The 12,216-nt window shown below is 37.6% G+C and overlaps 1 protein-coding gene across 3 annotated transcripts in view; it reads right to left on the bottom strand.

Moving 5' to 3' along the window:
* Positions 1 to 4,854: 4,854 nt before the first annotated feature.
* The window catches only part of ICE1 (interactor of little elongation complex ELL subunit 1), a 38,646-nt gene continuing 31,284 nt past the window's right edge, over positions 4,855 to 12,216 (bottom strand). For 2 of the 3 annotated variants that reach the window (XM_026841656.1, XM_026841655.1), the window contains 5 exons: positions 11,433 to 11,593; positions 9,032 to 9,222; positions 7,513 to 7,619; positions 6,675 to 6,773; positions 4,855 to 5,764 (listed from right to left, as the gene is read on the bottom strand). In XM_026841656.1, the coding sequence (XP_026697457.1) occupies positions 5,583 to 5,764; positions 6,675 to 6,773; positions 7,513 to 7,619; positions 9,032 to 9,222; positions 11,433 to 11,593 (740 nt within the window). In that variant the 3' untranslated portion in view covers positions 4,855 to 5,582. Of the gene's footprint in view, positions 5,765 to 6,674; positions 6,774 to 7,512; positions 7,620 to 9,031; positions 9,223 to 11,432; positions 11,594 to 12,216 lie in introns of those variants that run through there. The other variant, XM_026841657.1, reaches the window with a different exon arrangement.

Below are 12,216 nucleotides of genomic sequence, written 5' to 3'. Positions count from 1 at the left end.
ATCTAAACAACCCTTAAACACATCCAGGGATGGTGACTCCACCACCTCCCTGAGCAGCCTATTCCACTGTCTGACCAGTCTTTCTGTGATTTTTTTTTTCCTAATGTCCAGTCTAAACCTCCCCTGTTGCAGTTTAAATAGCCATTCCCTCTTGTTCTATCACTTATTACCTGTGAGAAGAGACCAGCACCGGCCTCTCTACAATGTCCTTTCAGGTAGCTGTAGAGATTGATGAGGTCTCCCCTCAGCCTTCTATTCCTCAAACTAAACAGTCCCAGCTCCTTCAATCGGTCCTCATAGGATTTATTCTCCAGGCCCTTCACCAGCTGCGTTGCCTTCCTTTGCACTCGCTCCAGCGAGTCTTGCTGGATATCTTGATATCTTGCAATATCTCTCAATATCTCTCTCATAATGAGGTGCCCAAAACTGGACACAGTACTCCAGGTGTGGCCTCACCAGTGCAGAGTACAGGGGGACTATCACCTCCCTACTTCTGCTGGTCACACTATTTCTCATACAAGCCACGATGCCGTTGGCTTTCTTGGCCACCTGGGCACACTGCTGGCTCATGTTCAGCTGTTTGTCAATGAGGACCCCCAGATCCTTCTCTTGCAGACAGCTCTCCAGCCACACCTCCCCAAGCCTCCAGCCATGCACGGGGTTCTTGTGGCCCAAGTGCAGGACCTGGCACTTGGCCTTGTTGAAGCTCATCCCGTTAACACTGGCCCACCGATCCAATCTATCCAAGTCTCTCTGTAGAGCCTCCCTATCCTCATCAGATCGATACTCACGCTTAACTTGGTGTCATCTGCAAACTTACTGATGTCCTTATGTCCTTATTACTCTATGTCCTTATCAAGATAATCAATAAAGATGTTAAACAGAAATGGTCCAACACCAAGGCCTGAGGAACACCACTTGTGACTGGCCGCCAGTTGGATTTAGCTCCGTTGACCACCACTCTCTGGGACTGTCCATCCATCCAGTGCTTGTTCCAGCAGACACTTTGCTCATCCAGGCCATGGGCAGCAAGTTTTTCTGTGAGAATCCTATGGGGAACTGTGTCAAATGCTTTTCAAAAATTCAGGTAGACAATATCCACAGCCTTTCCCTTGTCCAACAGTCAGGTCATCTTGTCATATAAGGAGATCAGGTTTGTCAGGTAGGACAATGCCGTAATGTTGCCTGTTACCCACAATCATTCTTCTAACCTCAAGGTCAGTTTACATTTTGCTAACTACCAATTCTTAATTCCTACAAACACAAGAAAGCAAAAATGTGCAAATGATGATAGAAACCTGAAAACCCCTGTTTTAATGGATTAAGTATTTTACACAAAATGGGATTTAACACATATCTGGATGAGGAATTTGCTATACAATTTCTGATTAATGATAATTATACAGATAGTTTTTCATATGGTGAAAATCGCTGTACTTTCTTCACTTTATGGACATCAACATTTTACAGCTCCTTACATACTGTAAATTTGACACTGTGTGGAAGGTACAAATTATTTTTATACGAGTGATTACTATTTAACTGAAGCAAACACCTTCAGGTATTAATGATTACGATTTTGCTTATTCAAATGGAGTTTGATGGACAGTAGAGAGTAGCAACGGAATTAAAGTCAGACTCATTCTGGCACATGAAAAAATTATTCGTATAGTGATACTAGCAGAAGATTTTTCATGTAAATGGCTTTGTGGGTTTTCCATTTTTTGTTTCCAAATTAATATAGCTGCAGATTTTTCATTTTGCAAAGCTCTGATATTTCCCCTGTGAATTTCATATACTTCAAATGTCAGTGTTTTATAAAAATTGTAAAGGCAACAGGATTTTCTGTTTGCTGTGAAGTGTGTAAGGTTGGAATGTTTTTGCATTCAAACATTTGGGATCCTTTTCTCATGTTTTTCCTTTATTTTCTTTTTCTTTGATCTATTTCCCATTCATTTTCTTTACCAAATTTATTATCGATACTTTTATTGTCAACCTTTGCTTACTTTAATCCTTCTTCCACTCCAAATATTCTATGCTCATTTTAATGCAAGCAAGGTAGGTGAAGGCTATACATAAAATCCCCATAGTTCTCACAATGACTAAAATGATTCATGTCCCAGACATCATGTAGCTTCAGACTGAGGCAAATTCCTACAGATCTTACTGGAAGCCTTTGTGATAGACATCTCTAGCAATGCCTGTTGTGTACAGGTATTACCAATACCACTAGACATTTTTCACTTACCTAGTTGGCTGTCCTGGTTTTGGCCAGGATAGAGTTAACTTTTCCTTGGGCTGAGAGGGAGCACAGCTGAAGGGCTGGGTCCGGATTGATCATTGGAGCATTCGGTGACATGTGAGGGCTCATGTTTGTTTTCGGTTTTGAATTGGGTGGAGTTTCGGTCTAATCGCTGCTGGGGAAGAGCTCTGTACTGGTTGGTGAGACACTACTGCATTTTACCTGTTGTGGACTACTATTATTACTGTTGGTTTTGCTAGTAACTTTTATTTAACCTACAAATTTCTTCTTTTGTCCCTCCTCTATTTCACCGGGGGAGGGGGGTGAGGGTGGGGGATAGGGGTGGTGGTGGTAAAGGACTGGTCATGTGGTGATTTGCTACCGGCTGAGTTCAAACCACAACACTGTTAAAACTCACTTGGGTCAATTTGATGTCCAGAATGCTAGTAGCTGTATCTGCAACTGCAACTGAAATCAATGGACACTTTGCTCTGCGTGGTTTCACTTCAGAGGAAAGATCCTTTCAGAGGGCTAGGAGCCTGCATTGGTAGTCAGGCTCTGAAGAGGAACAAAAATCAATGTATATTGATAACCAGCTTTTTGCACCAGAGCTGACTGTGCCAGCAGCACTGGCAGCAGAAATGAAGACAGAGTTGAATGCTAGACTCCAGTACTAGCACAAAGCTGGGAAATGTCTAAGGGTCAAGGCAGCACCAAAGCAAAACCAGCACTAAGGCAACCGAAGTCACATCACTGGTATTTCATAAGGTTTTGCCTTAGGTGTGGCTGGAAGGAACAATTATCAGCAATAATTTTCTTAGTGCTGAAGGATTGCCTGAATAGCTAGGCATTAGTCTGTAGCAATTGCCAAGGCCTCCAGAGATACAGTGTGCTGGAATACTGAAAAAGCAGGTAAGAAGGCTAGATGGCTTGTAAGGCACTTCTCATTTGGTCTTCCTTAAGCTAGTAGCTTTCAAAGATGTCAAGGACAAGGCAGAATGATCTGGCACAGATAAAATGACCTAGCCTCCTGGATCTGAGGACTTAAACCTTCTGGCATGAAGCCCCACAACTTGGAAGTTACTATGCTTCGTCTGTGATACAGAGGAGCAGTGGAATTTCTCAGGCACATTGTTCTAAGCTGTGACAATACAAATATGTCTGGAATGAAAGTCGTATGATGGAACATGACTATCACAAGTGGTAACAGAAAGATGCTTTTGAAATCAAAATATAATCAAAAGGAGTCAGACGCAAAATATTACAATTCAGTGAGGAGAAGAGCTGAAGGTTCAGCATATGTTACCCCTTATGTCACACACAGAGCACAAAGAAAGAACATGCCAGCTACAGATGCCACAAAGACGGACTTAACTCTGATGGCAGAACTGAAGAATGGATGTGTGAACTAAGAACTTGCTTCTGTAGATAAGCCACAGAGTGTAAAGCAATTTGATCAGAAACAAAATATTTATACAATATTTTACATAAATTGTGTGAGTGTACAAAATATACAACTTATATAAAATACATGATTTTGCTATAAATTTTGAACTGTCAGTACCAGCTACTCCAACCCAGAATTTTACATTTCCAGTGAGTATTTAGAAATGTCTTTATCAGAGAGTCTAGAATAGGAGTCATAAAATAAAATGGAGATTCCTATAAAATTCCATTCACACTAAAAACAGCCAGTAGGTTTTAAGACATTAATCTGAAATAGATGTAAAAACAAACTGGCAAGGTAGAATAATCTAAAGCTTGTGTCTAAACTGAATTTAAAGAATGATGCTACAGGCATCGATACAACAGGCAATCCTAAAAGCAGTGTGCATCCTGTCTGTTGAAGACAGCAGCGCCTAATCAAGCAGAACTGCAGGAGGGGATGACTTCTCTTTAATGAGCAACTCAGCATGCTGCAGAGCAGAACCTCCAGGAAATACGAGATCTGTCAATAAGAGCTGTGAGGCTGCAGCTCATGCAGCAACTCAGAAACTGTTGAGAGGACCAAGAAACACAACTTGGTTCTCAGGTGCCAAAACAGTTTACAAGAACCAGAAGAAGTTGTGAAGTGCTTGCTGCAACTGAAAGATACTGAACTGACTGAAGACAAGCTTGAAAGCAGGACACAACATGTAGGAGAAAGAATTAGGTGTAAACTGTATATTGCCCAATTCACTCTGAGTTAAAGATTTCATTATCCAAGTTCACAACTGGCTTCAGCAGACTAAAAGCCTTTTGACCTTTTTATGATCTAAAGAAAATGGAAAAAAGACTGACACCACATCAGAGCTCTGGCTGAGTCTAGGTCCTGCTACCATAAGAATCTGCATTAGCAAAGCTCACCTGTTCGTGTGGTTATAATCAGGGGCTGAAACCAGAAGTTTTCAGTGGATTTTTAAAACTACCTTCACAGCCCCCAAGGCATACCCAAAAATTCTGAGAAATGCCATATACCCTCTTTGCAGTGGCCAAAATTGCAGTGTTATGGGCAGTTCATTCAGTGAAATGACCTCAGAGGAAATTTCCTCCTGCCCCCCCCCAGTAGTATTTATACAAGCTAGAAACAACAGTTCATTCTGTGTTATTTAAAAAGACCAACAAGAATGTAATGGTGTTTGCTTCTTTTATTATGAAAGATACAAAAACACAGAGTGTAGTGAAGCTATCATTAGAAATGTGAACTTTTTTTGAACCAAATTTCTATTTACATACAGAAAATTCCTCAAGTGGAACAATATAAAATGTGAGACACATTATCAGAATATACCATATATACAAGTTCAGAGATTTAATATCTCTGTTACTCTATACATGATTGTTACACAAGAAGTCAATTCCTACCTGTCTTAAACAAGTATTTTAAATTAAGCTTATAAGACTACTCAAGCGAAACTAAGCAGAATCTGAGCAAAGTTCTGCTATCTGAACAGTTACTTTATAAATACAGTACAAAGTAACAGCCAGGTTTTCAGCTAGGCTTAATCTTCTGTTGTGTCAAATAGTTCATGCTCCAAATTGATGGAAATAAAATAATGGAAACTATCACCGATTTTAACTGACATCAAACCAGAAGTATCTCAGGAGTTAAAGGTGCACTGGTTTTCAGATCACTGATCAGTTATTAGGAAAAGCAAGTCTTTTTACTAGTTTTTTTAAAACTCTTCCCTCAAACAGAAAAGCCAAATAAAACACTTGAGCTTGCTTTGTGTGACCAGACATTGTTTAAAAAGAATAATAAAAGAGGACATACCACTTTATATTTTTTTTTAACTGGAATTAACTGCTGCTTAGTAAAATAAGGCACTTTTTCATTTAGATCAATCCGTTTCCCTAGATTTTAGTTTAGCTCCATTTTACACAGAGAAGTGATTTCAGCTATGCCACTTGTGACAGCAAACGGGATGCTGTTAAGAACTGTTGCTCTCCAAGCATGGATGGCCTCAACAATACCTTCTGGATTGCTTGAACCCAAGTCACACAGTGAATATATGGCTGCCAGCTGCACACCCCAGGGAACACCTGCAAAAAGTTAACACACATCAGCTTATAAAAACTCTGATATGCAATAATGGTTTTGGGTATAAAGAATATAAAGAAACTATCAGTCCAAGAATGGGAATTAAAACACATCAATGACTGGGATGCCTAAAACCAGAAAGTAGCAAGATGACAACTTGCACACAAATCCCATAGCATCTCATTTTATACTTCCAGTTTTCTGAATTCATCAAGTTTTCAGTATTCAAAGGGCATAAAAGATTTGAGAATCTAGGGATAATACTCCAGTTAAGAGTGATCAGACTTATAAAAACAGTCAGATTTACACAGAGTCTGAAACAGAGACATGTACCACTTAACCTGGAAGAATTTGAGACTGTGAGGAAAAGAAGCTGTACAAGTGGTTCAAAACAGCTCCCTAACATCAACCAACGCTTCACTGCAAAATGTACTTAACATCCAGAATAACTTAGCAATATAGACCTCTGCTGCCCTAATTGCCTTTGCTTTGTCTCAGTCTGGAATCTGGACTGTCTTGCAAGCCTCTCCCAATACAACAATCTTGCTAGTAGCAAGCTTCAGCATGAGCCACTTAAGGTAACAAATTAGCTATTACTGCTTAAGTTAAGATCACCCTTCAAGTTTTCTGAGGCAGCTGGTACACTGTTACATGAAGCAGTGTAGTTCCAAGGTGGTGACTGAAACTATCTCAGAATTGTTCTCTGTCTCAAACAGAAGGCAATACAAATGCTTCATTAACTTCAGAAGAGAGTGATTCAAACTGAAAACTGTTTGTACTGTGACACACTAATTTAGAAGTACATAGGCAGGCTGTTTTGGCTTGTGTGTCTCAATTTGTGTGTGTTCTATTTACACTGGCAAAATTTCACACTGCAGATGTTACACTGAAGTTCCCCTAAATAAACATTACCTTCCTCTTTTGCATGCTGCACAAACAGTCCAATTACAGAACTAATATTCTTCACTGCAGCAAGATACCCTTCCTTCAAACCAATTTGGCCCAATCGACCTGAAAGAAAAAAAGGTTACTATGTATCTCACATTTAGACAGTCAACTTCCTAATTTTTAGACTTACCGATTGTCTGTTATAGGACCAACAGAAAATGCAAATTTCAGTTGGAAAAGTCAGTCATTCTTGTTACTATGTTGTCTTGGGAACAACAGTTGCCATATTCCTTTTGTGACTTAAGGACCCCAAGGGCATTTTTTATCAGATTGATCCAACATCTCTCAGGTTTCCAATTTGTAGGTGTAAAACTCTCAAAGAATGCAATTTCTCTTTAAAAAAAAAAACCTATTATATAGCCTACACACTGAAAATATCTATTGAAACCCAATGTTAATTCAAATGCCATCTAGATCCCAAATAAAGGAATCTAACTTAAAATTGCAGGAAAAGGTATTATGTTGCATTTAAAACCTTATTTTAGACACTTTGCTATAAAGCATAAGTAGCTGCAGATATTTTCATTTTAAATAGATAAAACATGTTGGTATTTGTTATTGTGAAATCAAGAGTAATATCTCTAAAAACTTAAGTACATGCTTTCTACAGGCTGACAAACAGAATATATCTGCACAGGATTGTAAAAGTTTGGCTTTTAAGATGAAAATTTTTGAAGAAAGTGGAAAAAAAAATTGAGGTCCAAAAAAAAAGCAAAAATACTTCAATTCACTTTCCAGGCAGGCTGACACTTTCAAAGGACCATACTTACACAAAGCAGAAGTTCTACGAAGAATTACTTACCAATTAGCCTGAGCGTCAATGCTATAACACTGTCAGGAATGGATTGAGCAGTTTCATGCCCCTTTCTCTTCTTTATCCATTTATCCATAGAAGGCCAAAGCACTTTGCTGTGAAAGACAAATGGATCTGAAAATCTGATACTGCATGAAAGGGTGGTACAGTATTTATACAATAATGAATGCAAATGGTTCTTTTGTTTACCATGTATTTCCACAGCTCTACTTGCATCTTTAGTTCACTTTCTAGAGAAACTCAGAATATTCCAAGCATCCACAAATCTGAGAAGGTTTTAAATGCAAACAATCAAAGCTAACTTTCTGGAGGAATCATTCCTGTTCCTGTTCATCTTTCATTCAGTTCCCCACAATATTCTGAATCTCTATCTAAAGTCAAGAATTTACTCTACTGACTTCATAGATATACATGAAATTGCATTACTTTGTATTGTCATGCTGAGATGTAATACAAGCTTCTTACACAACTGAAAATTCACAGTTTGTATGTTACAAGTAGGATGCAATGCTAGTTTTTAAACGTGAAAGAACCTGAAATAAGACTTTTTTAATCCTTAAAATTATGCTAATAGACCTAGTTATCTATTATCAGCACAACTCCACATGGATAATCAACTCTGAATGGCTTTAGTTAAAATGACATACATTTCACTGAAGCAAATTTGTATTAATTTTAAAAGTATTTCACTAAAAATAACTTTACTATTTGAAAGCATGGAACTTGTATAAAAGACTTGATGATAGCTGTAAGTTATTTGCATTTATTTTATATTCAGTGATTACATTAGGTCATAGTTAAATAACTGCCATGTTTTTGTAGATGCTACTAGGTAACATAACCTCTACATAGAAAATAGGGGCTGTCAGATCAGCATAGGTATCAAAATTAAGTCCCTCAAACCAAGTTAAGTATGGTAGCAGTCCATGCACTGGATTATAGGGTTCAAAGAATTTAAGACATTGAATCTAAGTATTATTATGATTTTAGAATTAAAATCCAACTGAAATCAGGATAGTACACTAATGAGTATGATTACATTTCACTTTCAGCACTGAAGAAGTACTATTTACACATTAAAAGTTCCACCCTCATTTTCTAGTGATGTCGGGGAGAAGAATTCAACAATTAAGTTCAGAGGAAGACCATAATTTTACTTCATTGACAAACAATCCATCTCAAAATATTTCACAATTGTCTACATATAGCTATTTTAAAATAAATTCTTTATTAGAATGGTTCAAACAGGGTTAATTTCTTGAACCACTACCACAAAATCCTACATTTCCTCATTGATCACTCATTCTATCTTATAATTAGGCACATGAACACAGTAGTCTAGGTCTCATTAGGTTAAATGCCCTTATTTCCAGTATCTATGCAATGTTTTATTATGTTAAAAGCTAAGTCATAATGTCTCAAATTTGGGAAAAAAAAAACCCAACACAAAACAAACCACAAAAACCCCACATGGGAGAACATCTGAAAGAACTACTTGCCACAATACCTTATAACATTGTCGTGTGTCCAATCCCATTTCAGGCGAGAGCAGAGTAGATCAATAGCAAATATGTACTGCCAAGCATCTTCACTCAGATCTTCTCCGTATTGCTCACTCAGCCGAAATTCCACTTTTGGACATGACTGCATTTCTAAGAGCAGGTTTGAGACCATAATACCAGCATCTAAAGAGGAACTCTGGAATTTTAGAAGGTGATTATCTTAATGCATGAAAAGTTACCAACCCAGAACCAAACTCTTCATCTATATTTGATTCTAACTGTTCACAGCATCTTACACCATAAACTCAACTTAGGGTTTGACCTAACACAAAGAGTATATAAATGACAATCTTTAAGTACTCAGTATTTTTCTTGATGTTTTTACTAAAAGGAGAGTTTGGAAAAAAAAAACAACAAAACCCACAAACTCTAGAACCACTCTCTTCTCTCCTCCTCCAATTTGGTGATTTTTGTTTCTCTCAGTGAAGCTTTAAGGTCAGGAGAGTGTTTTCCAATGCAAGATTAGACTAATCCTGCTTTCTAACTTTTTTTTTTTAAATTGTTTTCTGATGCTGAAATTTGTTACTGATTATTGTTCATTAGGGGCTAATTTCCCAGCAAGTACTTTCAATAGTTGAGGTAGTAATAACTGAAAACATGTTATAAGAAACAATTGCTAACTAAATAGCTAGGACAAGCAAGGAAATTTAAAAAGAATATCTGAAGTATTAAGAAAAAGTCTAGGCTTATCACATTAAACACAGTGGGTGCTCGGCATACCTCCTTGGTAAAAAAGCTCATATAATTGGCAAGTTCTGCAATGGTGCAAGTCACTAAAATGGCATACTTTGACCAAGAACTAAATAGCCATTCTACATAAGTTTTACTTTCATAAAAGTAAATAATAAAATTGTAAGACTGTCAACAACAATCCACTTGAAATTGTCCTTGTAAGTAAAAACATCTTACAGTTAGAATAATGTCACCTGCTATCATCAAGATAGAAATTCCTGAGGTCATCCTCCCCAGCTGCAGCAGCTTTCATATTTCATAGAGATGCATAAAATAGGTCATATGAGTGCACAGAAGTAATATTTCCAAGAATATTTACTGAGACATACTTATATGTATCTCTATTGGCATGAAATTGAAAGCTGTAACATAACAGAATTCTTTGCTAAACAGGGATTCCAGTACAGCATAATTCTGACTATAAGAGCTTAATGTACAACTGTGATTTAATAAAAAAATAAACATATACAAATTCATGCCCTATTAATTCCCTCCACGGTAAACCTGCTCTAAATCAGGTTTATAGGGGTTGTAATTCCAGTGGTACCATATCAAATGTAGGGCTGGTTTCAGATCTAAAAAAAAATTTTAAATCCTCATGCTTTTTTCCAGTGGATACAACACCAAGACTATGCCTGACAGCTAAGCCTAGCTGCAGTCCCAAGGCAGCTGTGGAGCAGGACAGGGAATAGGTGAGCTATGAGCCAAGATAATTTTGTTAACTTGATATTTACAGAACTATAGCACTTCCACCAAGCAAGCCTGGCATTAATATGGGGTTTTCAAAACTACTGGGGCCCTAGCCTTCACGCAAACACACAAGTCTGTTACACAAACTCCTCCAGAAGCAAAGTACTTTCTATCTGTGTGATACAAATTTGGTCCTACTGGTATCAACCGTGTCCCAATTTTTCCTCTTTGCAACATTCCTTTCAGGATGGTAATATGTGCCTGCTGAAAACTGACAGAAATTAAGCAACTTGCCCAAGGGCTCAAAGACTTCAAGTCAAATATCAAAAGTCCTTAGGTCATTAACATTGGTCATCCTTCTCCCATCACCACCGTTTTGTACTGATCATGCCAATCATTTATGAAATTAATTCACTGATTTTTTTTTGGTGATAAATGGGAGTTTACAGTCTACCTGACAGAAAGATCATGAGTAAAAAGAGATGGGCTCATCTTGAAATTAACTGTAACAAATAATTACCTATAACACAGAGAACTATGAAAGACAGACAAGCCCAACAGGTATTAAAAAACCCCAACAAAACAAAACACCTCAAAGAACATTAAAGTCATAGTTCCATAGAAAAACAGAATTCCCGAGTCCAAGAACACTCCACTGAAAGTTTAAAAACAGTGTTTACTTTTACTGATCAATAGCAGGATTAATATTTAATAGGAAAAGCAAGAAAAGTATTGTGTTCCAGTAGAGTCTAGACAACCACAGGAAAAAGGCCTGAAGCAGCATCAGTTGTGCAATTGTGCAGTTTACATGGGAGATTCACATGGTATCTGCACACCCTTCATCACAAGGAAGTTGCTTGATTTGATTCAGCCATCAAAGCAACCAATGCAGAGAGAAGCTGATACAATGAAAGCAGACCTTACCTGTTCCCAGTTGAGATAAGCACTCAAACAGGTCAGCAACTCATTGCTTGCACTCTGCCTGACAACTAATTGCATAGCTATGTTAATTGCACCTTGGAAGACAAATATGTCAGACCATACATTTGTGATAAATAAAATCAATTTTTCTGAGTCTGGAAAGTCTAAGGAAAAAAAAGAGAGAACAAATTAAGTTTTTAACATTTAAAAACAAAAAAAAAATATACTCAGGCATTAAAAGCTAGTAAACAAGATAACTAGGAAGCAAGGCATAGAAATCACGTTAAAAACTGCAGCCCAGAGAAGGGGAGTCATACTAGCACATCTCAAAGACCCAAGAAAGAAAAACATCTTCCCTTAAGCCACCTCCCCGATTGTAATTTCACTCTCTATTTTTTTAAGGGAGAAAAAAAAAACCCTGACTGGATTTCACTGTGTAACAACGGTGCAAAAGGACCTTTACTTTTGCATTTCAAGGTTAGCCTCCCCCTTCATACTTCTTACTGCACTTCAGTTCACTAAGGAGAGTAGTCTTGGAGCGTTGAAACTGGATTATTTTAGGATGAACTTAAACTGGAAGATGCACTTCAGAAGCCTACTTAATACATTCCAGTCACAAATAAGCACTCTGATCACTGCATCAAACTAGAGATAGTCCAAAAGAAAAGAAATAATCTTAGCATGTGTAATAATGTGAAATGCAGGTCTTCAGTACAAATTCACAGTTCTTGCCAAGACCTTGCACCCATACACCTATGAAATCCACATTAAAAAAACCAACTTTGAA

Source organism: Athene cunicularia, assembly GCF_003259725.1.
Source record: "Athene cunicularia isolate RWA chromosome 2 unlocalized genomic scaffold, athCun1 chr2_part1, whole genome shotgun sequence".
NCBI classification, from domain to species: Eukaryota; Metazoa; Chordata; class Aves; order Strigiformes; family Strigidae; genus Athene; species Athene cunicularia.
This window is presented reverse-complemented; position numbering and strand designations above follow the sequence as displayed.